Below are 24,559 nucleotides of genomic sequence, written 5' to 3'. Positions count from 1 at the left end.
CCAGGCCGACTGGCTTTGACTCATGCTTCTGCCTTTTCTCGCCCTGTAATCTGGGGATATGACTTAACCCTTTCCTGACACTGCATCCTTGGTAAAATGAGGACTCCCATCACGGAATTGTTGTGAAGTTCTAATGAGTTAGTACACAAAAAACACTTAGTAGAGTTTCTGAAATCTAGTCATTGTGCCTTTTAATGGATCTCTCCAATGCATTTATTTGTATGGATGCGGTATAATGTCTAGTTGTGATGGGCTAACAGAATTAGGGGCATCTTTGTGTGGTAGAAACTGAGAGTCCTCCCCCTAATATCTGTTCTCTTCTTCTTCTGCAACAATAGCCTCCCTTCCCCACCAGTGCTTAGCTGGTTTGGCACCAGAGTTAAGAGTAAAATTTCTTTTCCTTCTAGACATGGCCGTGTGGCTAAATTCTGGTCTATCTAGAGTGTGTCAGCTTCTTAAGGGAGGAAGCGTCGTGTGTCCTACACTTCTTCCTCCTTCCTGCTGATGGGAATTTGGTCAAAATTCCCATTTTGGCTGGAACTCAAGCAGCCATCTTGGGTTATCAGATGCAGAGCAGGAAGGGGGCAGAGGGCTGAGCTCCTGACAGCTTCAGGGAGCAAAGCTATCCTGGCAGCTCTTTTCTTTTGCTCTAGACTTTTAGTCAAAGAAAAACAAACCTCTCTATCATTTAATACACTGTAATTTGGGATACCTGTTGCAGTCAAATCTACTCTTTGGGTAACATTTTACCCTCCCTGAATTAGACTGTCCTCTCCTTACTTTAATTGCAATGTGAGGAATTATCTCAAGAGTCTGAAGCACAAAGAAAAGAAAAGGTTTCACACATGCTTTGTTTTCTGTTAGAGGCACCGCTTTACCACACCCAGGAGTGACCGCACTGTTCTTACTCTCTGCTTGAGGGGAGAAGGGACTTAGTCTCAGGCCTCCCTTGGTGATTAGAGAGGGACAGCTCAACAGTAGAATTTTCCTCATAACTGATGACCAAGTTTGTAGCAAGAAGGGATATTCTCACAATTTTATCATCAAAAACCCACCAGAAGCTGTGGGCCCTTGGAGAAATCCAGTGGCAATGTTCTGTTGCTTTCTTTGTTGTACACAAAACCAAGTTCTCTTTTCTATACATGTCAACAAGAAGCAAGATTCCTGAACAAAGGGGCTTTATGCAGGGATGAGTTGATGTTACCTGTTCTTCCTCAAGACTGATGTGAAAATATTTTGGTGATTTCAGCCTATCTTGTTCAGGAATGGTAATGATAATCTCTTTGTTTCCTTGTTGGTTTCCCCCTCCTCTTGAAATTGCAAACTTGTTTTCTGGTGGTACCAGAGACCTCTGGACTCATTTAGGGATTTGGCTGAATCTTCCTCACAAAACTTGTGAGAGGGAAAGGTGATCGATAAAGTTCTCTGAAGAAGCATGGTTTCTAAGGAGAGGATTAGCCTACTTGAGGTTGAAAGCAGGATGACCCCTTACTTCTCTTTGTCTTGACTGGGAAGAACACGGGTATTGTTTATCGAAGTTCAGTCAGGTTTCTTGAAGTCCCTCAGGAAAATCCTTAGCCTCTGGCATATTCTCTTAACTTCTGGGGCTCCAGTTAGACATATCGTAGACCTTCTCACTTAATCCTCTACATTTCTATTCAGTGTTATCCATGTTTTTATATTTTCATGCTACCTTCTATAAAATGTCTTCTGATCTACAATTCACTAATTTTTTCATTGATATGTCTACTATTGAAGTTTTAATTCTGGTTTATTTATTATAATTATATAGCAATACTTCTTATTTTGGCTACTACTACTAGATATTCTGTTTGGTTATTTTACCAATCTGTTAGGTCACTTTTTAAAAAATAGTCTCTGAAAGGGACACCTGGGTGGCTCAGTCGGTTGAGCATCTGACTCTTGATTTGGGCTCAGGCCATGATCTTGGGGTCTTGAAATCAAGCCCCATGTCCAGCTCCATGCTCAGCAGGGAGTCTGCTTGAGATTCTTACTTTCCTTCTCCCTTTCTCCCTCCCCCCTACTCTCTCTCTCTCTCGCAGATAAATAAATTAGATCTTGTAAAAAAATAGTCTCCAGAAGTTTCTCTCAAACTTTCCTTACATGGTAAACTGATTTGTTGCTTTGTAGTTTCTGTTGGGACTGTCACTGCTCTCCGTTATTTTTACTAGTTCTTGCTCATACTACCTCGTTTCTATGTGAACAACATTTTCTTAGAATTTATGCTGCTTATTGCCCTTGAAAGTGATTCACAGGGACTCTTTGAAGCCTAGGATGAAACTGTCTTCCTCTAGAAGGGATTTGCATTTGATTTTGCCAGTGTCCTAGACTTGTCTAGCTTGGGACCTCCTTAAACCAGGTATAAGATTAACTTAAGATCTCATGTCACCTACTCACTTCCCTTACCCCTTTTCTAGGCTTATATATATATATTTTTAAACAGGGACATATATTTTTGATCATCACACATGGGCAGTGTAGTCCTCAGCATATGATGAATGACTGGTGGATTTTAGATGAATGCATAAACCTTTAAATTATCATCCCTACTTTGTTAATGTATTCTGTCCTTATTTTCAGTTGGTCAGTTAAAAGGATTACTATTTTGAATATCCAAAATTACTATTTTGAATTTCCAGTCCTTTCTTCAAGGTATTGCTGCATCTTCTCTCTCTCCTTCATAAATTCCCCAAGTTCTATGCCATATAGGAAGTGGTTACCTGGTCAGTATTTGCTTCTAGGCTAGGACTTGCCATACTTCCCATGCTTCTGCCCATAGGTGGGTCAAACCATATATTTCTGGGATTCATCATGCTTTCCATGGCTATTTTGAGTATAGCTCCAGGTACCTCTGACAGTAACTCCCCATGGCTCTGTAATTAATGGGTCTACTTCTGCTGTCTTTTCTCTTTAGTACACCTGATCTTACTTTGCCAGAGTTCTCTCTATAGCGAACCTCTGATTCTGTCATCGCCTCACTCATAGACCAAGACCACTATGGATATCACCACTGCCTATGGAATAAAGTCCACACCTGTTAGCTTGTCATTTTTGCCTCCATTATCGAGGTGTGGTAGCCAGATTTCATTAAAGAATGTGACCTCTGGGGGGCACCTGGGTGGCTCAGTGGATTAAGGCCTCTGCTTTCGGCTCAGGTCATTGATTCCGGGTTCCTGGGATCGAGCCCCGCATCGGGCTCTCTGCTCAGTGGGGAGCCTGCTTCCTCCTCTCTCTCTCTGCCTGCCTCTGCCTACTTGTGATCTCTGTCTTTCAAATAAATAACTTAAAAAAATAAAAAAAAAAGAATGTGACCTCTGGGAAGTCAGACCAGCTCCACCACTTACCAGCCACATAAGTTAAACTTCTGTGCATGATTGTGCTGTGCGTAAAATAATGCTAGCCTTGGAAAGGATAATATATGTAAAGTTCCTGGTGTCCATCAGAATAAGAATAGCCTTCCATGACATTTCTTTTTAGCAGAGTCTGAAAGGAATAGCAACTTACTCTTTCATTGCTTGCGGGTATGTGGTTATTCAGAAAGTGAAAGATCCCTTACCCATTTTTTCTCTGGATCTTTGTTGTCTTATAAATATGGTGGTGCTTTGAATAGTCATTTTGAAGCTTAAATGTGGAAAGACATGTTAAGTCGCTGGTTCCATAGATTGTTAGGTATATAAGAAATGTTGGTTCTTTATTCCCCTTCAAACCGAGGCCCAACTTTCCTTTCCTTTTTTTTTTTTTTTTAAAGATTTTATTTATTTATTTGACAGGCAGAGATCACAAGTAGTCAGAGAGGCAGGCAGAGAGAGAGAGGAGGAAGCAGGCTCCCCACTGAGCAGGGAGCTCGACATGGGGCTCGATCCCAGAACCCTGGGATCATGACCGGAGCTGAAGGCAGTGGCTTTAACCCACTGAGCCACCCAGGCGCCCCCAACTTTCCTTTTTTATGGGATGCAATATGATCTGTAAATCAGAGTACATTATATAAAAGAGGGACTGTTATTCCTATCTCTACTTTTTAAAGTCTTTTCTACCCTTTAAGGCCAAGTTCAAATGACACCTGCTTCATGAAGCATCTCTGCGTTCCCACTTAACCACACTCACGCCTCTTCCATCCGGAAGAATAATAATACAACCAAAGGAGAGCCTTCAAACTGTCTCAGCCGATACTTGAATTTCTGTATGTAATAAGTTTCAGTCTATAATGTACAAAGCTAAGCAGTGTTCTAGCTTCTACTAAAATGTTTTTAGAGAGAAAAAAAAATTCAGTGTCTTCAAAACAGGTCTATTTACTCCAGCTTTGGACAGCTTACATCTGTCCTCCTAAATTTTCTGCATTTGTTCCTAGGTATGTTTGTGTTCCTCTTTAAGCATATTGCCCAGGAATAAACAATATTCTTTAAAAATACACCTGTCCTTTGGGCGCCTGGGTGGCTCAGTGGGTTAAGCCGCTGCCTTCGGCTCAGGTCATGATCTCAGGGTCCTGGGATCGAGTCCCACATTGGGCTCTCTGCTCAGCAGGGAGCCTGCTTCCCTTCCTCTCTCTCTGCCTGCCTCTCCGTCTACTTGTGATTTCTCTCTGTCAAATAAATAAATAAAATCTTAAAAAAAAAAATAAAATAAATAAAAATAAAATAAAAATACACCTGTCCTTTCTTCTTCTCTAACAGCACCTTGTGCTAACAGGTTTGTGGTGACCTTGGAGCTGTTTTCTCCTAATTGCACTTATATTCACTTATATTAAGTGAATTATATTCACTTATATTAAGACCCTGAAATCTTCTTTTCTTTTTTAAAGATTTTTTTAATTTATTTATCAGAGAGAGTGGGAGAAAGCGAGCACAGGCAGACAGAATGGCAGGCAGAGGCAGAGGGAGAAGCAGGCTCCCTGCTGAGCAAGGAGCCGGATGTGGGACTCGATCCCAGGATGCTGGGATCATGACCTGAGCTGAAGGCAGCTGCTTAACCAACTGAGCCACCCAGGCATCCCTGAAATCTTCTTTTCAAATGTTTTGGTACTAAATGACATCTCTGTCTTGAATTAGTATGGCTATTTTTGATACCTGTGGTCGAGTTCCCTAATACTTGTCCATATAGTTTGCATCTTGGTGTGTTTGGCTTTATTAAATCACTGTGAACCTAACTGGTCACTCATATGCCTGGATTCAGTTTCTTGTGAGTTCTTCCGGCATACTTTATTCTTGTTATAACACTCAGCTCATTCTGCTTTGGGCTGTCGTTTATGGATTTGTATGAAGTCCCTGTCTTAGGTGGGGTTCCTGAGAAGCAGATCCTCTGTCTGGGGGATCAAGCAGTGACTCTGTAGCTTCCCAAACTTGATGGCTTCTGTTGGGTCAACACCTGTTTTCTGGAACAGGTGGGCAGCTAAGAGTTGTTCTCAGCCAACACAGAGCATCTAAGAAAAACGTGCTCAGGCTGGTGGAAGGGATCAGAGGGGACCCAGCAGCATCCACTAGAGTCACCCATGATTTTGGATTCTTGAGGATGGAAACTACCTATTGCTTATTTTGGTAGGCTCTATAAGCCTGGCCCCATGTCTTGCCCCATAAAGGTGTTAGTTTGTGGACTTGAATCATCAAAGATCTGGAGTAAATATCCTCCAGTGTGTACCCATTCCAGTCCACTGCCATTTGTACTAACAGATAGCAGTAAGGAACTTAGCCACACTCCCCTCTGCAGAGCAGCACAGAACCGAACTGTGTGAGCGACAGGGAGAAGGGTATGGAAGTTCATGTTGCACATTCTAAGAATCTAGTTGGCCTCTCAGTACAAAAGCTATCTAAGGACCAAAGGCTTAAATTCAGAAGAGGCAAATAACTTCTTAAGCCCGAGGAAACATATCAAAGAGCAGACTTTCGGTCTGCTCCACTCAGCTCTGGAAATTTTTTTTTTTAAATTTTATTGAAGTAATAGGCGCATATTGGCCAAACATAAAAACGATATAAATGGGGTAATAAGTGAATAGTAAAGTCTATCTTTCCATCAGCTTGGCTTTTATTTCCACTCCCAAGAGCTAACTGCTGTTAACATATTCTTATGTTCCTATCCGGAAATGGTTGTATATATGCTAGCCTATGAATTTATGATTTAGGTACAAAAGATTACAGTATGTGCACTTCTCTCTACCATTTTTAAACTAATAATAGATCTTGTAGGTCTTTCTTCATCAACACATCTAAATCTATCTCATTTGTAAAAATGACTATAGATGTCTTACAATTTATTATTTTTATGATGGACATGTAGGTTGGCCCTAGTTTTCAGCTCTTACAGAAGGTATTTTTGCTCTTTCAAGTTCTTTCCATGCAAAATAAGTATCCTTTTATGTGAGGGGTTTTTTGGTTGTTGTTCATTTGTATGTTTCTTTGCATGTATGTTTTCTCAGCACCCTTAACTTGAAAAGCCTGTTCTTAATTCTGAATAGGGGCGTGGTTAGAGAACATGGTGACCAGAACCCCTGCTTCTTTATGGAACAATTACGTGTCTTTAAGCCCTATGCTTTCTCCTCCACTTGTCTTTCAGCCTCTTCACCAGAATGTATCTTAAAGTCAGAAAAGATAAAAGTTGCCATCATTGAAAAAAGCTGAAATTAATTCTCAAGTTCAGGTCATTGTAATAGCAAGTTCTAAATACCACTTTGCGGGGAGCTGGGTGGCTCAGTGGGTTACGCCTCAGCCTTCGGCTCAGGTCATGATCTCAGGGTCCTGGAATCGAGTCTCGAGTCGGGCTCTCTGCTCGGCAGGGGAGTCTGCTTCCCCCACCTCTCTCTCTCTCTCTCTCTCTCTGCCTACTTGTGATCCCTCTCTGTTAAATAAATGAATAAAATCTTTTAAAAATAAATAAATAAATACCACTTTGGTATAGAATTTAAATAACAGAAAAATTGTTCTGAGAGGAAAAGAACTTGTGAGTCTTGTTCAGAAATTAAGAGGTTGGGGATCAGGAGCTCGTCTAATGCAAGTTTCAGAAACACAATCAGACTTTCCAGAAATTCCCCCTGACGCGCTTTAAAAGCACCGTTGTTGTCCGTTTCCTTGCAGTGAAATACATGCGAGAAGCCACCCCCTATGTGAAGAAGGGCTCCCCGGTGTCGGAGATCGGCTGGGAAACGCCTCCGCCCGAATCCCCTCGCCTCGGGGCCGGGGCCTCCGACGCCCTGTCGGCCGCCCAGCCCTGCTCCTTCCACAGAGATCGGAAGAACATCCCCCTCAAGATGTGCTTTGTCACCCGGAGTCTGGCCTCTGCTGACCCTGAGAACAGGTAAAGAAGGCCAGGGGTCTCTGGGTCTCAGCCACGGGGCGGCCGCTGAGGGTGTGAGGGCCGTGCTCGTGTTCACCAAACACTCAGCAGGTCCCAGAGAAAAGCCTGGAAGGGCCCCGCCGAGATCCCGTGTGTGTTGAAGCGGCGGCCGGCCTCGCTCTCTTCCTCCGTCCTCCGTCCTTCCTGTGATCCTCATGACTCACCTTGTGCTGAGCTTTGCTTCTGGGAAGAGTTAAGAATTGGAGTCAAGATCCTAAGTTGGTCTTCCCTGGTTGCTAGTGTAGGTGACTTTGGGCCAGTTCGGCAAACCAGTAACCCTGTTTTGTCATCTGTAAAATGGGAATCGTTGAAATAGATACCTCACTGAGCCAGGAATCCATGTGAAGTGCTTAGTGCAGGAAAACCTTCACGAATATAAGGTAATAATATTGATTATTAATATCGGGTAGTAGTAAGCACGTCAGCCCCCCCGGACCTCGGTGCCCTCAGCTGCGTGCTCAGAAGTTTCCATGAGAGGATCCCTAATGCCGTTTTCCGCTCTAAACCTCTCTTTTGCTCAAGAGAGAAAAAGGAGTGGCTTTGATCCAACCCTGGAGTGATGTTTCTCCAAGTCCGCACATGATTTCTCACACCAGGGGAGAGATACATCACCTAGTTTGTGGTGATTATAAAAAGTTTAGCGAGACAAGCAAATATTTGGGGGCCCTCTAGATATCTTACTTTAGCTCCTTGGAACAAGAAAACATCTATCTGAGAGGAAAAATAAGAACTGTGTGGAGGAGAGGGAGCGGCATTGAGCCAGCAAATGGGGAATCTTGGAGCTCTTGGCATCCGCATTCAAGTGCTAAAAATAGGGACAGCTCCACTGGCCCTTATTTGTAACATGTGTGGGACAGCTGCAACCCACCCGAGCAGGATGTAGTTGGCTCTGTTCTGAGTCGCTGATGGGGAAAAGCCAAAGGGAATAGGGAGAGGAAGTTACCTCCTTGGCTCAGAGCTCAGAGCTTTTTTTTTTTGCTCTCTTCCTAATAAGCTCGCTCTAAGGAATCCGCTAGCCTTTCTGACTCCAGCGGCTGCAGGATCTAGCCTGCTCCTCTCCCATACCAGTTAGGTCTGCCCGGGGATCAGAGCTGCGGTTGCAGGAGAGAGAGGGGAGTGTCAGCCCAAGAGAAGTCAGAGCAGGCAGACTGGAAAGGATTCAGCTGAATTCTGCCATAAGCTACTCCAACCTGCTCTCTGTTTTGTCCTGCCCGGTTTCTGCTGATGTCCTGGGCCTGCAGCTGGATGTTCTGTTCACTCGGGGCCTGATCTTTCCTGGTCTCCAGGCTACCCAATCAGACAAGTCCTTTCTTCCAAGAGTCTGATGTCTAAGGTGTCTAAGATCTGGTGCATTCATAATTTACCGAGTACCTATCTCGTGCTGGGCATTACACTAATTACTTCAGCCTAGAGGCTGCCAAGTGGCCGCTGACAGGTGTACCCAGCCCACAGATATGGCCTGTCCAGTGTTTTAAAGAAATTGGAATTACTTACCACATCGAATCATTGGGAAATTCCACATGAGAAAGCCAGATTTCTGCTATTCTAGAACCATGGAAAGATCTGGTGAGATTATTTGGCCCATTTTGCTGCAGGCGGGAGCCCAGTAGAGGTTTCTCCTTGTATAGCGGGGCAGACTCTCCTGGTCGCTCCTATTGCTGTACCCTTGGTTGGGGGGCGGGGGCGAATTCTGTTAGCTACCTGCCTGCTTCTTCACATCTCCTGTCTAGTCCTTAAATCTGTGACCCCCTTGGCCCTCTTAATGGCCCTCTGAGTTTCGCTTTGTCCCTATTCTGTAGATAAAAAACAGAGGCTCAGCTCTTATATAAGTTCCAAACATCCTAGACCTAATATGTGGTTTTCCTGGGTTTCAAATGCAGGCCTGTGTGGGTGAGAGCGTCAGCTTGCCAATACCAGAAAAATGCAGAGACTAGAAAGTGTGGAATATTGTAGAAAAGATTCATGCCTAGGGAGAGAGTTTAAGTCAATGATTTCTAGGCTGTGGACTGTATGCTATAACGAAGGCATTGAATTGTGTTTGAAAGAATATTCTGTTTGAAAGAATATTCTGGGAGACATCAGGTCTTGGCTCAAACATTGGAGACTTCCATCTTTAAGCCAGAAGAAGGAATGTATTTTTAAAGTGGTATATCCGTGGTCTTCAAGGCCACCATTGATGGGAGGTATGGAAGGCCCTCTCCTGCCAGGGTGTGAGAACCACAGGGCAGGACTGAAAATGGGAGTCCAGCTAAACCAGAGCATCCGAAGGGGACTTGTGTCCGGACAGACCCAGAACTGTAGATAATGAGACTGACCTCTGACAGTGTACATGTGTATCAAATCACCATGCTGTCCGCTTTAAAGATCTTAACATTTTGTTACTTATACCTCAGTTAAGCCGGGGGCCGGGTGAGAAAAGAGCATGGTTTTAGGTGAGTCTTGACCCTGGTTGAGGAAGAGAAGAAAGGAAAAAGGAAACAAATATTTTATGGAACTCTGGTTACATGCTGAGCCAAGTACAATGTACCAGTCAGGAAGGCAGACTCTGCAAACCCTGACTCGGGGCTGAGCCCAGGATAAACCTAGCACAAAGTGGTTTTAAAAGGCAAAAACCAAAGAGATGGGCAAAGCGTACAAGGTAAATGCAAACTAACAGCGCTGACCAATGGTACCGGTTTTGATCTGGAAACATGATAAGGTAAAATGCAGACTGAAAGCATGAAACAGGACAAAGGACAGGTTGCTGCTAAAGGCCAGGGTGCACGAGGAACGTTGACCACTTGTGAATGCGCACCAAATAACCCAGCAGTGGCCTTTGCAGCGGAAACTGTAGAAGACGCGAGACGAAATAGAAATGTACTAATAGCAGGTAATTCAACACACTCTCCGTCCAAGTGGACAGAAGGTCAGTGAGGATACAAAAGACCCAGACAACATAATTAATAAGGGAGATAGGGATACATCACACACTCTGTGCACTGATAACAAAGAATACATTTTCCTTTCAGATCCGAGATAAACCATTGATGAAATTAACTATAGATTAGCTCACCAAAAAATGCAATAAATCTCCTGAGTTGGAATACCGTACGCAGCATTCTCTGAGGATAGTGGAATCAAAGGAGAAAATTATTTGCAAAACCAAGGCACAGAAAGCCTTTCTTCTTGGATTTTTAAAAGCTCTTTGTGAAATATCTCTTGGGTCAAAGGGGAGATAGAAACTGAAATTGTAACATTTCTTAAAAGCTGAAAATAATGCATATGTTAACCATGAAAGAGAAAGAAGGAGAAAGGGAGAGTTGACTCCGCATCAGCTAGATCCACGAAGGAATCGGGGTTCTACCACTATGTGTGAATTTAAGCAACTATCTCATTCAGTCTAAGTAATGACCCTGGGTTGTAGGTACTTTAATCTCTATTTTATAGACAGCGAAATTTAGTTCAGAAATGAGAGCTGAAACAGACGGTAGGTCTAGGGTTCCAACAGGAAGCCTGGGTTCTTAGTCATGATACCCTAGTTCCCTGTGACTTCAGCACCTGGCAGAATGGCTCTCCTGAACCATAGGGACAATGGCCAGGGCTTAATGGGCTCCTGGATGCTAAAACCTGAGCGCTGATGACAAATGCCACAGCATCTTGGGGCTAATTCCCTTGGCTGGTGACACACAGCTACTTAGAGTTTGCATTAAAAACTCCAATGTTCAATTTCCCAAATAGAAACAGCCATAGAACAGCAGGCAGGATTGCTGCTCTTTCTATGGAAAAGGTTACCCAGCAGGCACCGAATCCACAAAAATATGCCACTGCTAGTGGTTGTCAATGATTACAACACTTTTTAAACAATTATGCTTCATAAATACCTCGTTGTTCATATTGAGCTCTTTGCTCGCCTAGTCCAGGGCTATATCCCCCGTTCTGTAGACTCTTTGGACCTATTCCCTACAAGGCGCTTCCTTTCTAACTTGCCTCTTCCCCATCCTCTACCATGTCCTCTTCACTAATCTCAAAACTCCACAGTATTACATAAAAACCTTATAAGGATCTAGATCTTCCCTAAGTGTCCAGTTCTACCCATGTCATCATTTATGGCCCAGTCACCCTTAAATAATTCACTTCCCTGACATTTCCTAGTCACCTTTTAAAATTCAGCATAGGTAAGGCACTGGTCCCACTCTACCTTGTGTGTAGATCTATCGTGGCACCCTTTATAATGACTTGAGATTTTTTCTTATGTACCTACCTAGATCTTAAAGTCATTAAGACCCTTGAGGTCTGGAACACCCTTGTTACCATTTTAAAATCTCAGCTTTCTAGAGCATTGCTTGATACAAAGCAGGCTTTCAAAAATATATGTTAACGATAAATGGCAGATTCACCTGTCCATTTTCAGTATTCTTATCTTCTCAAACTTTAAAAGAAAAAAAAAAACTTCCATTAAATAACCTTGAGAATAAAAGAACAAATAAAAATGCATTTCTAGGGGTGCCTGGTTGGCTCAGTGGGCTAAAGCCTCTGCCTTTGGCTCAGGTCATGATCCCAGTGTCCTGGGATCAAGCCCCACGTCAAGCCCCTCATCGGGCTCTCTGCTCAGCAGGGAGCCTGCTTCCTCCTCTCTCTCTGCCTGCCTCTCTGCCTACTTGGGATCTCTGTCTGTCAAATAAATAAATAAAATCTTTAAAAGAAAAAAATGCATTTCTATTCTGCCAGGCTCAGCAAACTTAAATAAATCAGAAAAACCCATTAGTGAATTTTGTTCAAGTAATAAAACCAGTCTGGACTTTCAAGGCAGCCTAAGCAATGCATTCTCTCCATTCAAGAAATTAAATTGTCACCAAGGCTATCAATACAAGAGATGCTAACAGACCTTAAAAAGTGTTTTTTTAGGGCACCTGGGTGGCTCAGTTGATTAAGCGACTGCCTTCAGCTCAGGTCATGATCCTGGAGTCCCAGGATCAAGCCCCGCATCCGGTTCCTTGCTCAGCAGGGAGTCTGCTTCTCCCCCTGGCCCTCTCCCCTCTCATGCTCTCTCTCTCTCACTCTCTCAAGTAAATAAAGAAAATCTTTTCAAAAAAGTGTATTTTAGACAAGGAAGCTGGAAGCCACTCCTCCTGGGATCAGGAGAGCCTTGCCAAGGTGGCCATTATGGAAATTACTATCTTAACGAGACCCCCCCCCCAATCTCCTTTGGGCTGTTCCTAAGGGCACTGGACTCCCTAGGTAGATGCCCCCCCTCCCCTTGTGGTCACCCGGTTTGATTCCTGATGGGGATCAGAATTTTGGATTTCATTTTTGCTCATCAAATTAAATTGCTTTCTACTCTTGACTCCCCAGCATTGCTCCCATATCACTTTATTCTGAATCTTAGATAATCCTGAGTGCTTTAGTTCACATTTGTAAAGACATGGTCTTTTGGCGACCACCAGAAAAGAGTAATCATTTTACCATTTTAGCCTTATTTCCTCCTTTTCCCAGTGTTTAGGAGTGCTGTATTGTCTCCCTCACCCAAAGCTTATGTCAAGTTTTCAACCATACTCTTTAAACTTGGAATACTATTGAAAAGGCCCCTCTGTTAGTCCATCTGGGAATGAGGAAGATTCACACAATTCTCCTCTCCATCTCCTCTCCACAGTAAATCCTTGGATGTGAAAAGGGCTTCTCTTAAGAGGCTCATGCAGTGTGTACTTTCTTGGTTCTGTTTTCTCAGATGGACAGACCATGGTGGACTCATAATGGAAAGTATTGCCAGTGTACCATGATGGCATTGCATTTTGCAAAGGGAAAATATAAAATCGATTTACAGTGGAGCTATGGTCAGTGGACACAGTTTTAGTGTCTAAAACAAAGGCCCAAATTAACCACCTGCTAATATCAGTGAATAAAATTCTGGAGTTGAGGTTAGAAGAGAGGAGTTTGAATCCCAGCTCTGTCACTTGGTCCTTTCACTTTAGATAAATTACCAAATCTTTCTGATTTCTGGCTTCCTTATGTATACAGTATGCTTGCTAAGCTGACCATGTTTAACTGTTGTGATGATTTGGTGCCAGTGTAGACATCCCCCTAATTCCAGGCAGCATAACTGTGCCATGAATGCAACTTTCTTTTTTCTTTCTTTCTTTCTTTCTTTCTTTCTTTCTTTTTTTCTTTCTTTTTTTTTTTTTTTAAAGATTTTATTCATTTAACAGAGAGAGATCACAAGTAAGCAGAGAGGCAGGCAGAGAGAGAAAGAGAGAGGAGGAAGCAGGCTCCCCGCCTCGCAGAGAGCCCTATGCAGGACTCGATCCCAGGACCCCGAGATCATGACCTGAGCTGAAGGCAGAGGCTTAACCCAATGAGCCACCCAGGCGCCCCATGAATGCAACTTTAAATCAGAATACCTCCGTCCTGGATACAAGGGGAGGAAGAAGGTTTTGTTTTGTTTTCCCCCAGAAGAAAGGAGTTTCCAGGTCACCTCCCCAAACTGTTGAGCAGAGATTATTTTGTAAGACATTCTTTCACAGAGATTTTTATCCTTTGGGGATTTCTGGTTCTGTGCAGGAAACTCGTTCCAGTTTCCCAAGTCATGGGCTCACAGACCCTTAACTGTCATGTATGTATTGAACTCCAAGTCCTCAGCACCTCCCACTACTGACCCACTACCTGCCATGACCCCACTCCACTCTACTTTCTAAGAATGCCTTACGATCAACTTGAATAATACCCACCACTGTTGTTTTGAGTGCCTTCCCATCCACCTACCCACCTACCCCCTTTTTGATTGACATCTGAGGGTTTCCTTTTCTTTTTTCGCAAGCTCGGTAGTACATTAAAGCCCAAACAAGCAAACTTTTCTTATTACATCTTACCTAGTATATCCAGGTGTTCACAGCAAAAGGATTTCTGAATTTGTGTAGGCCACCATGGACCTGGAAGCTTCCTCACATGTCTAGGTTAAACTTTTACAATCATGTATAAAACTAAAATCAAACAAACAAAAAAACCCATGAATATTATCTTTTGAATGATCTACCACTTTTATTAGATAGTGCTGACTTCTCTCCACCACCAAGAGCACAGTTTTGGTCATGCTTATTCATCTGTCTGTCTCTGTCTCTTACCTCTGTCCCTCTCTCTGTCTGACTGTCTGTCACCTCTATCTACTACAGCCTTTATTACATACCTATCATCTATCTCTTCTTGCTTCTTACCTAGACAACCACTGAAATAAAATGAAATCTTTTTATTCCTCTAGAAGGGTACACATAAAAAGAGAGATGACCTTTGTGTTTGATGCAACCATGCTCACATTCTGCTTTTGAGAAATTCAGGAAGTGAAATACATAGTAATAAGTTCAACAGTTTGCTTAAAGGTGGTTGGGAAGGGGAAGTTCAGAGAGGTAGGGGTGAATTAGTAAAACATCTGAAAAAGGAAATGTCCTAAATAGTTGTGTTCTCTTTTAAGTATCCATAGTTAGGCAAAGTAAGGGGACATGGCTTTAGCATTCACAATAGTCCTAAGAAAATAGAAAAGATACTCCTTTTCAAAAGTTACTTTATTTTATTTTTAAAGATTTTATTTGTTTATTTGTCAGAGAGAGAGAGAAAGCACAAGTAGGGGGAGCAGCAGGCAGAGGGAGAAGCAGGGTCCCCAATGAGCAAGGAGCCCGATGCAGGACTGGATCCCAAGACCCTGAGATCATGCCCTGAGACAAAGGCAGACACTTAACTGACTGAGTCACCCAGGCGCCCTCAAAAGTTATTTTAAATTACAGTTGAAATGTTATTAAAACAATAAAGACAGTTTAAAAAATCAAATAGGTCTAAAAGATTTATTATTAAAAAATAACGGGTGTTTATCATTCTTTTTGAAACCTGTTTGTAAACTAATCACGAGACACATATCTGAGGTCTCAGAGATTTTTTTCATATTATGTATTTGCTCGGTTTTCTTTTTCCTGCGTCCCCTGTTGCAAAGATGACCTCCTGGATTGATTTTCTAAGTCTGTTTCTTTCTCTCTTACCTCTGTCACTTTTTTTTTTTTTTTTAAACTATATTTTTGGGACCTTTCTCATGAACACAGTGTGTTTAAATTTCAGCTATTATGTTTTAGCTTATTATTCTCTGGGTGTTCCTTTTTAAAGGAATTTTGTTCTTAGGGATACTGTATTTTCCTCTTACGTGTTGAAGACGGTTCGTTAGCTTTGTTTTCTTTGTGCTCGTTGTCTCTCCTGTTGTTAGTATTTTTTTTTTTTTTTTTGTCTCTGTTTGGATCTTCATCGGACCTGCTGGAGTTTTCCTCAGGTGTTTGGTGATCCTTTGCTATCTGCTCTTTTTTTACACTGAGGGATGAAGAAACCTATTGGAACCTCTGTGGGGCGGGGGGGGAGGAATCATCTGTTGGTGGAAATTCTTATACAGTTACTGTTTGGGAAGTCAGCTTTACCAAGAGACCTCTTCCAATTCTGCAGATGTTGGTGTTTGGAACTTTGGTCTGGGTCCATTGAATTACTTTCGAGAATTATCCAGTCTTTGGGTGGGTACAACCAGGAGAACACCTGGTTGAAAGCTTTCTGAGAGCCCCATCACTCAGCTTGCAGACCTCACATGGGACCTTGTTTCTAGACCTGCATCACCCTTAACTCTCTCTTTCTCTCAGAAGGTTCCAAACCTCTGCAGGTGTCCAGAGCCAGGAACTCACACTTCTCTAGAATTCTACAGAGAATACAAGCCCTTTAGATTGTAATGTTCTTGGCTCCTTTTTCACTCTGCAATTGATCACTGGGCTGTCTGTCCTCAGACACTGTCTGATCCATTGCTATCTGCCCTCTAGACACGTGGTGAGCACTCATTCTCTTGGGCTTAGATATATTTTACTGGGGTCTTTTAAGGGAGTGGCGATGAACACGAATGGCCAAGTCACTGTGTTTCCCTCCCAAAAGAACCCTTGCATGATTTGCATCTTTGTATACAACAGAGTGCACAAAAGGTTCATTTTAATGAGCTTGAAAAACATTTTCCTAGCCTTGTTATTTTTAAGAAAATCTGTTCCCTCCATAGATAAACTTGAGTATTCATCCTAATTATCATATATTTTTAATCAGTGGGAGATAAATTAGTAAGGTTTCCCTGGCAATGGTAAGCTAGTAAAAAGGGGCATTTAACTATTTTTGGGTAGCCTTGAGAAAAGGAGTTGAGGAGAATGCTTACCAACCATGGTTCCGTGATTTCATCAATACCCAATAAGATGAGTTCATTTTAGTTCTTTCCCGTGCCTCAAAGTACCATTCCAGGAAAATCTCAGTTTCCCCTCTTCTAAGAGCATTTCAGGAGGTTGAAGTTGACCATCTGGGAGCTGAGAGACTTTTGCTAATGTTGACTCTCAATATTTAGGTCTTGATCCTTTGCTCTGGATACATTAATTGAACTCCATTTGGTTTACAAAAAGCTGCCCCAGGATTTTCCAGCTGAGATAATGAAGCCTCTGAAAATAGCCCAGTGCTCTAATGCAGGCATCTTCCATTCATCAGGTATCACCTGCCATGGGATGGGTACAAGAGGGTGAGAGGGGGATCCACAGAGCAAGCCCTCCCCTCCTTCCTCAGCTCGCACATGTAATTTTACTTGCCTCAGCATGGATGGTTTGGGGGCACAGAGAAGCATAGATACAATTAGACAATACCTACTTAGGCATACATTTCCTGTGTCTGTTGACAGGTGCCTTCTTTGCTCCTAAACAATACTAGGATAGGAATTTTCACATTGCTGCAACATCCAGCCTGGTTGAGATTTCTTTCATTTTCTTAAATTTCAACATTTTGATGGACAGTCTTGACCCTTCGGGGTTTTGGCTAGGTCCTGAGCTGCCGCAGTGGCAGAGTGCTTGCCCTGACTCACCTTACTGTTGGGGGAGGGGGTGGAATGTGTGCAGACAAGCGGACAGTTACAGAACAGACCCTAAAAGGCGAGGCAGAAGGAAGGAGGTTCTGGAAGCTCCTTCACGGGCACACTACCTAATCCAAAGTTCTGTTTCTGGAGGGGGGTGGCGGGTGCGATTGTCAGAGGAAGTGATGTCTGGTGCTGAGAGTAAATAATAAAATAGAAGTTAGCCAGATCCAAGGTTGGGGATGGCAGACAGAGAGGGTATTCTTGGCAACAGAGATAGTAAGAAGTCTAGGCACCGAGGCAAGAAAATGCATAGCGCTGTTTAAGAACTGGAAGTTCCATCTCTTTGGAGCACTCCATGGGAAGAATGTGTCTAGTGTCTGTGGACATGGTCAGAGACATGTCTGTGGACATGATCAGAGCTAAGCCATTCTATGTTAGACGGGAGACTGAGGCTGGGGGAGCAGTCAGAGGGCTACTGCAGAAATGGAGGTGAGACATCATCCCGCCCGGTACTAGAGCAGAGCAGGAGCACTACAGAGAAGTTGGATGAATTAGAGAGATTTTAAGGACCAAAATCTGCAGGAGTTCCTGATAAAATGGAATGCAAGTTGGTGCAGCCTCTTTGGAGAACAGTGTGGAGATCCCTCAAGAAATTAAAAATAGAACTTCCCTATGACCCTGCCATTGCATTACTGGGTATTTACCCCAAAGATACAGATGTAGTGAAAAGAAGGGCCATCTGTACCCCAATGTTTATGGCAGCAATGGCCATGGTGGCCAAACTGTGGAAAGAACCAAGATGCCTTTCAACGGACGAATGGAAAAGGAAGATGTGGTCCATATACACTATGGAGTATTATGCCTCCATCAGAAAGGACGAATACCCAACTTTTGTAGCAACATGTACGGGACTGGAAGAGATTATGCTGAGTGAAATAAGTCAAGCAGAGTGAGTCAATTATCCTATGGTTTCACTTATTTGTGAAGCATAACAAATAGCATGGAGGACATGGGGAGATAGAGAGGAGAAGGGAGTTGGGGGAAATTGGAAGGGGAGGTGAACCATGAGAGACTATGGACTCTGAAAAACAATCTGAGGTGTTTGAAGGGGCAGGGGTGGGGTGGGAGGTCAGGGTACCAGGTGGTGGGTATTAGAGAGGGCACGGATTGCATGGAGCACTGGGTGTGGTGCAAAAATAATGAATACTGTTACGCTGAAAATAAAAAATAAATTAAAAAAAAAATGGGCTTCAAGGCATGAGGCAAAAGAAGTCCAGAAGTAGTTTTGCTCTGTCACCTGTAGACATAGAGCTATGGTCAGTCATCCCTGAGTCCTACTGCTAGGTGCTTACACTGGCGTTCAGTGGAGGGACCAAGGACAGGTGTGTTGTGGTGGAGGGTGGGAGTCGCTAGAAGCACAGGACAAGTTTCAGCCTTTGGAGATACTGCCTTGATTCAGAGTCAGAGTCTGACTGTCTTTTGATAGTCTTATGTCCCTGCCTGGATTCTCCAGCAAGGTGAGAGGAGCAGCGTGTCCTGCATTTCTTCTGTACTTGCCCCCGTTCTTAGAACAGTATGGAGGAGTCCCTCAGTAAATACAGAATGGCAATTGCAGTGATGCTAGGCAGGGTGGCTGATGTCACTCCTGAAAGGTTAACTGAAGAGTGTTTGGTGAAGGGACCATTTCCAGAAGGGCAGGTTGCTATTAGCGGAACCAGGGACACATGGAGACACACCCAGGGCTCAGCCACCACGGGACTCTGCTTCTGCCCTGGGGCCAGAGCAGAGAGAGAAATTCCTGCCACCTGGTGAGGCCTGGAACCCTGAGAGGTACACCGAGGCCCAGGGAGGGTTCGGGGCATGGCCATATCCCTAACCTAACCCCCTCCTGCCCTAGCATCTCCTCTTGGTGCTTCTGATTAGCTACGTACAACTGGACACCAGAGTAGACATGTGTAGACATGTGTCTGCCCAGACACATGCTGGGTGGAGCTGTACTTACAGCACTGAGCAAGGCAAAGAAGAGCAGAGAACAAATCTGGAGGAGGCAAAAAACAGAAAAACTAAAATCACAAGAAGCATTTTTACTCGGCGAATGGGTCTAATGTATATGCAACAAATGATACCTAGTTCTGAGAAAAAGGTAGTTTAATCAAACACTTCACTTCCTGACCTTGTTGGATAAAAACATCTCGGACAGCCTCAAATCCATATTTACAAGGTGCTGCTACATAAAAGGTGCTATGCTTCTTCTAAGTTTTGATTAAGATTTTCTTTTTTAAGATTTTATTTATTTGAGAGAGAGAGAGAAAGAGAAAGAGCACAGCAGCAAGGGGGCAGTGGGAGAGGGAGAAGCAGGCTCTCTGCTGAGCAGGGAGCCCAACCAGGAGATTCCATCCCTGGATCTTAGGATCATGACCTGAGCCAAAGGCAGACGCTTAACCGACTGAGCCACCCACCGCCCGGATCGAGATTTCTTTTAGGCCAGTGATGCTCAGGAAAAAAGCCTGTTGACTTCATTCCAGGCGGGAGCTGAGGATGGGCCCGGCGGCAAGACGTGGTCAGGGCGCCTTAGCCGAGAAATGAATGGCTTTCCTGATGCATTGTCGTCCTCTCCTCGGAAAGCAGACGTGCAGCGGGAGTGTCCTCTTCCTTTAGGACAAAGCTGGGGAATGGGGGTAGGAGTGCTGCAGTTCCTGCACCAAGCCGGCTTTAACAGTGACACTGCCATAGACACACGGAGATGTGAGGAACTGTTGTTTGTGCCGTAACTGTTGATCAGTGGCGTGAAGACTGCAAAATCCTTTTCATGTTAATTTTCTCTCATCTAAAATGCCAGATCATTTACCCTGAAGAGACACACTTGCGGTTGGAATGTGGTGCCTTTCTTCCCCTTAGAATAAAACCCTCTCCTCCACCTCTGTTATGAAACACACAGGAAAGGCCAAATAGTGCAATTTGTTTTTGTTTCCTGTACTGTTAAATATTCAGGCAATCAGAAGATGTTTCCTCATGTTACCTGGAAACAAAACACTAGATCCGGCCGTTAGAATTCTGAGAGCTGGTTTTCTCTGGCAATATTTTTTGTGGGATGTGTTATGCAATCTGGAGATGATTGACATTCAGGCCAGGCCAGTCTGAGTTTCCTTGCTAGCTCTTCTATAAATTATCTGCATGACTTTGGTCAATTTACGTACCTTCTTTGAATTTTTTAAATATATAAAATTAGGGAGATAGTGTTTCTATGTATGTACCGTTTTAAGGATTAAATAAGGTACGTACCTAATGTCTTAGTCTGAAGTAAGCACTTAGCAAATGGCAGCCTCTTTCCATTTACCTCTTTTATTCTAGAAATCTCCATTTCTCAAAAGACCACCAAAGGATTCTTTCAGTGGCAGGAAGATGCGTTAAGCATTTTTTTTTTTTTAGATAGTTTTATTAAGTGCCGGGAAAACCCTGGGTAGAATACTGAGTTGAAAAGTATACGACAGCTGTTGGGACAGATGAACACCACACTGTGACTTTATACGTTTCTCTGTCTGATGCCGCAGCCGTAGGAGCTGGCAGCTTGAAGAAGTGGGTCAGTTTGCAAATAGTATCTTTAATTTCTCCAGGAAAGACGGAGACAGGGTTTGAATCACTAAGCAGGGGTGGAATTTTACCACGGCCACACAGTTTTTTAGAAATACTCCAGTAAGCCTTGATGGCAGAATTCACCAGCCTGCAGCCAGATACACAGAGAAGGAGAGGGACAGATAGAACAGCGTGCGTGTGCACGAGCCAGCGAAGGAATTGGAAGCAACATTTCTCTTGATGCCGTAGTCCTCTCAGAATCCTGTTGACTTCAGTTGCTACGAGGCTTCCAGGCTTCACGAGTCTATTACCATGAGGTATAGTGCCCAGAGTTATAATAATACTGTCCGTGGGTGACCAGCAATGGAGAACATGGGTTTCAGTCATTTTTTGTTCCAGTTCTACGATCTTTTCTGCTGTGTTCCATCCATGTTTTCTTTTTAATCCTTCTTAAAATGGGAAGTACACCATTTTGAGACAGATGCATATAGCTTTTGAGGTCTTGGAAAAGAGAGAAGAGCTAACTAGTAATACCAGTCCTGAGCTAAGTGAACTAACCAAACCATTTATAAACCAGTGTTTGGAGTGGCTGAAAACTAATGAACTGTAGCTCTCTTAGAAGTCTGCGTGTTGTAGTGGAAAGAGCTCATGGCTTTGAAAACTGAAAGACACTAGGTTTAAATCCTGGCTGTTTGTGATCTTGGACACCTAATTTTAACCCTATAAGCCCCAGTGAATCCATCTGTAAATAATAAAATAATGAAAGCATAGTAAGGGCCACTTTTTAGGATTTTTACACAGATTAGATGTGCTCAAGATGAGGGGTAGGGGTGCCTGAGTGGCTCAGTCATTAAGCGTCTGCCTTCAGCTCAGGTCATGATCCCAGGGTCCTGGGATCGAGCCCCACATCTGGCTCCCTGCTCAGCAGGAAGCCTGCTTTTCCCTCTCCCATTCCCTTAGCTTGTGTTCCCTCTCTCACTGTCTCTGTCAAATAAATAAATACAATGTATTTTTTAAAAAGATGAGGGGTGTATACCGTCTTGGATAAGGTTGGTTAAATCAGGGAATATATAAAGCCACTGAATGGAAAGGTGTACTTCCTGGAATGTGAATTACCCTGTGAATTTTGGGAGAACAGAATTTATTACAGAGTTCATTCCCATGCATTGTAAAGCTATAATGTGAGATTTAAAACAAATTTATGCCTGCAGTTATTTGCGCTCAAACCTAGATTCCCTAAAAGTACAGGTTTACTCGTTTCAACATTTAAGAGTTCTCAGAAAGTTGCTGGAGGAGCTCGCAATTTTTATTATATATATAATAATATGTGGTAAATGGGGTCGCCTGGGTGGCTAAGTGAGTTAGGCCTCTGCCTTTGGCTCAGGTCATGATCTCAGGGTCCTGGGATTGAGTCCCATATCAGGCTCTCTGCTCACCAGGGAGCCTGCTCCCCACCCCCGCCTGCCTCTTTGCCTACTTGTGATCTCTCTCTCTGTGTCAAGTAAATAAAATCTTTAAAAAAAAAAAAAATGTGGTAAATGTCATCCGTCAGGTTGCCATGAAAGAAACAAGAGACTGTTCTAGGTGACTTAAGCAGAAATGTATTTAAGGAATTAGTTGCTTGCAAAAAATGGGAAGACCTTAGACTAGGTCTCCATTAATGACCCCCAAGAGTCTCTAAAACTGATACAATCAGGAAAATAGAGAACTAGGAGGTTGCCATTGGAACCCTCAAAATGATGCAGGACCAGGGGAGTGATCCAGGAATCAGGGAACTGGGATGAGGGAATTGGCATTTTGGGATTATCTCGTGACACCCAGGCTGCTGAGTGAATGGATGCTGGCAGTTCCGGCTAGCTGCCCTTGCTCCTTGCCTTTGACCCTGACATCCTTGCTCACCACCAGTGGCAGTCTGAACTTCCACCTTCCCAGTCTCCTGCGAGTACATAAAAGATATATTGGGCAGAACCTATTATATTTACAAAACCTTCCCTATAAGGGAATGTGGGAACATGGGTTATTTATTTATTTGTTTACTTACTTTAGAATTCTACATTCTAGAGAGGGTGCGATGAGGTTGAGTTAGCCAACTCACAGTACCCGTTACACAGCCTCGGTTACATGGTAGGAGCTCAAGAAAGGCTAATTCTCTTCCTTCCCCCGCCAAGACTCAAAATAAGAGCTTAAAGGAGACTTGGCACCTTGATATGGTTGGAGGAATTGTGGCAAAGATAGTACCTCTCCTACTGCATCGGTTTTGTTGAGTTTGGGAAATAGGTCGCTGTGGCAGAGAATAGTCCTTTTGTTCCCACAGAGTTTCCCAGTCTTCCTGTAGCTGTGTTGGGCCTTGTGACGAATTCTGGCTAATGAAACATGAGCAGAAATGATGTGTGTGCTTTTGAGGTGAGGCCCTGATGGGCACATGTGCTCTTGGAGCTGCAGCTTTGAAATGGCGGCGTTTCTTTACGCCGGGCGTCCTGAGTGACCTGCTGGAGCAGATCCCCACCCCACTCACGTCAGGGGATGAACATGTTATTTTCATAAACGTTGGTTATGTTAGATGACTGAGATTTCAGCCAGTCTGACACCACAGTGTAAACCTCTTGTGACCAATATGGTCATCATGGAAATGTCCAGACAACTCAGTCAAGCTGATATTTACTGGGAGATAACAGTAATTCTCATGCAGCTGGGTGTCGTTAGTAAATGAAAAATTTCCCCCTCTCTTTCTCACTTTGTATCGTTTTTTCCCCCACATTAAATAGTTTTTAATGTAGAGTCTTAAAGCAATCCATATGGCTTCTTTGTTAGTTGACATTATCCAGGTGAGTGAGCATGACCTAGAGGTACCTGATAAAGGACAACTCGGCCTTTTCACACTAAGAACATGTGAAAAGCATGCTGTGTTACTGCGGTTAGAGGTGTTGCTTTGGGAACTGTTATTATCTGTGGATAATGCTCTTTCCCTGTGAGTTTAGAGAATACCTTTGTCCAAAAGGAAGTCTCGCCTCTGTTGGTTTCAGCAAAAGTAGATGCCACTAGAGTATAGCCAGATTCTGTCCCAGCTGAAATGCTAGGATTTGTGTGTTTGTTTCTGGCCTTTCTTCTGCCTTTCTAGATTATAACGGCTTACATTTGAAGTATTGGCCAAGACCACCGATTTTTGATAAATGAAGAAAAGACTTGAAAATGCTCTCTTCTCTTATTTACCCTCACCTCTACCAGTCTCTTATTTTCAGGCAGATGAGCTTCCCCTGCAATAATTCTCAACCTTTTTTATTTTTTTAAACTCTTTTTTTTTTTTTAAGATTTTATTTATTTGAGAGAGAGAGAGAAAGAGAGCACAAGTTGGGGGAGGGCAGGCTGAAGGAGAAGGAAGCCACTGAGCAGGGAGCTCGGTGCAGGACTGGATCCCAGAACCCTGGCATCCTGACCTGAGCTGACGGCAGACGCTTAACTGACTGAGCCACCCAGGCACCCGCAACCTTCTTTTTAAATTCTTGTCATTGCAGCATGGGTATGAAAATAAAATGGTATATGTTGAATTATTTCATAAGGTATGAAGCTGAAGAATGTAAGAGAAAAATATGCCTCACTAAAGAAGGCTGTACTTCATCACCCCTTCACTGGGACCCAGGAGAAACCCAGGGCTTCCTCAACTTGAGTCCCCCTGTGTCACCCTTTATACCTCTTGCTATGTGGTGGTTTTGACATTTATTTGTATCTTGATTTGACTGACCTCTTACTGTCACTAACTCCATGAGTACAGTGATCTGGTTTGCC

At 43.4% G+C, this 24,559-nt stretch overlaps 1 protein-coding gene across 2 annotated transcripts in view; it reads left to right on the top strand.

The window, feature by feature from the left end:
- Positions 1-24,559, top strand: part of SNTB1 (syntrophin beta 1) — a 228,559-nt gene that overhangs the window by 92,859 nt on the left and 111,141 nt on the right. For both annotated transcript variants that reach the window (XM_045078083.1, XM_045078084.1), the window contains exon 2: positions 7,083-7,302. In XM_045078083.1, the coding sequence (XP_044934018.1) occupies positions 7,083-7,302 (220 nt within the window). The remainder of the gene's footprint in view (positions 1-7,082; positions 7,303-24,559) is intronic.

Source organism: Mustela putorius, unplaced genomic scaffold (assembly GCF_011764305.1).
Source record: "Mustela putorius furo isolate JIRA1106 unplaced genomic scaffold, ASM1176430v1.1 tig00000228_pilon_pilon_pilon, whole genome shotgun sequence".
NCBI classification, from domain to species: Eukaryota; Metazoa; Chordata; class Mammalia; order Carnivora; family Mustelidae; genus Mustela; species Mustela putorius.
Note: the sequence above shows the minus strand (reverse complement) of the source record. Positions and strands in the feature narration are given on the sequence as shown.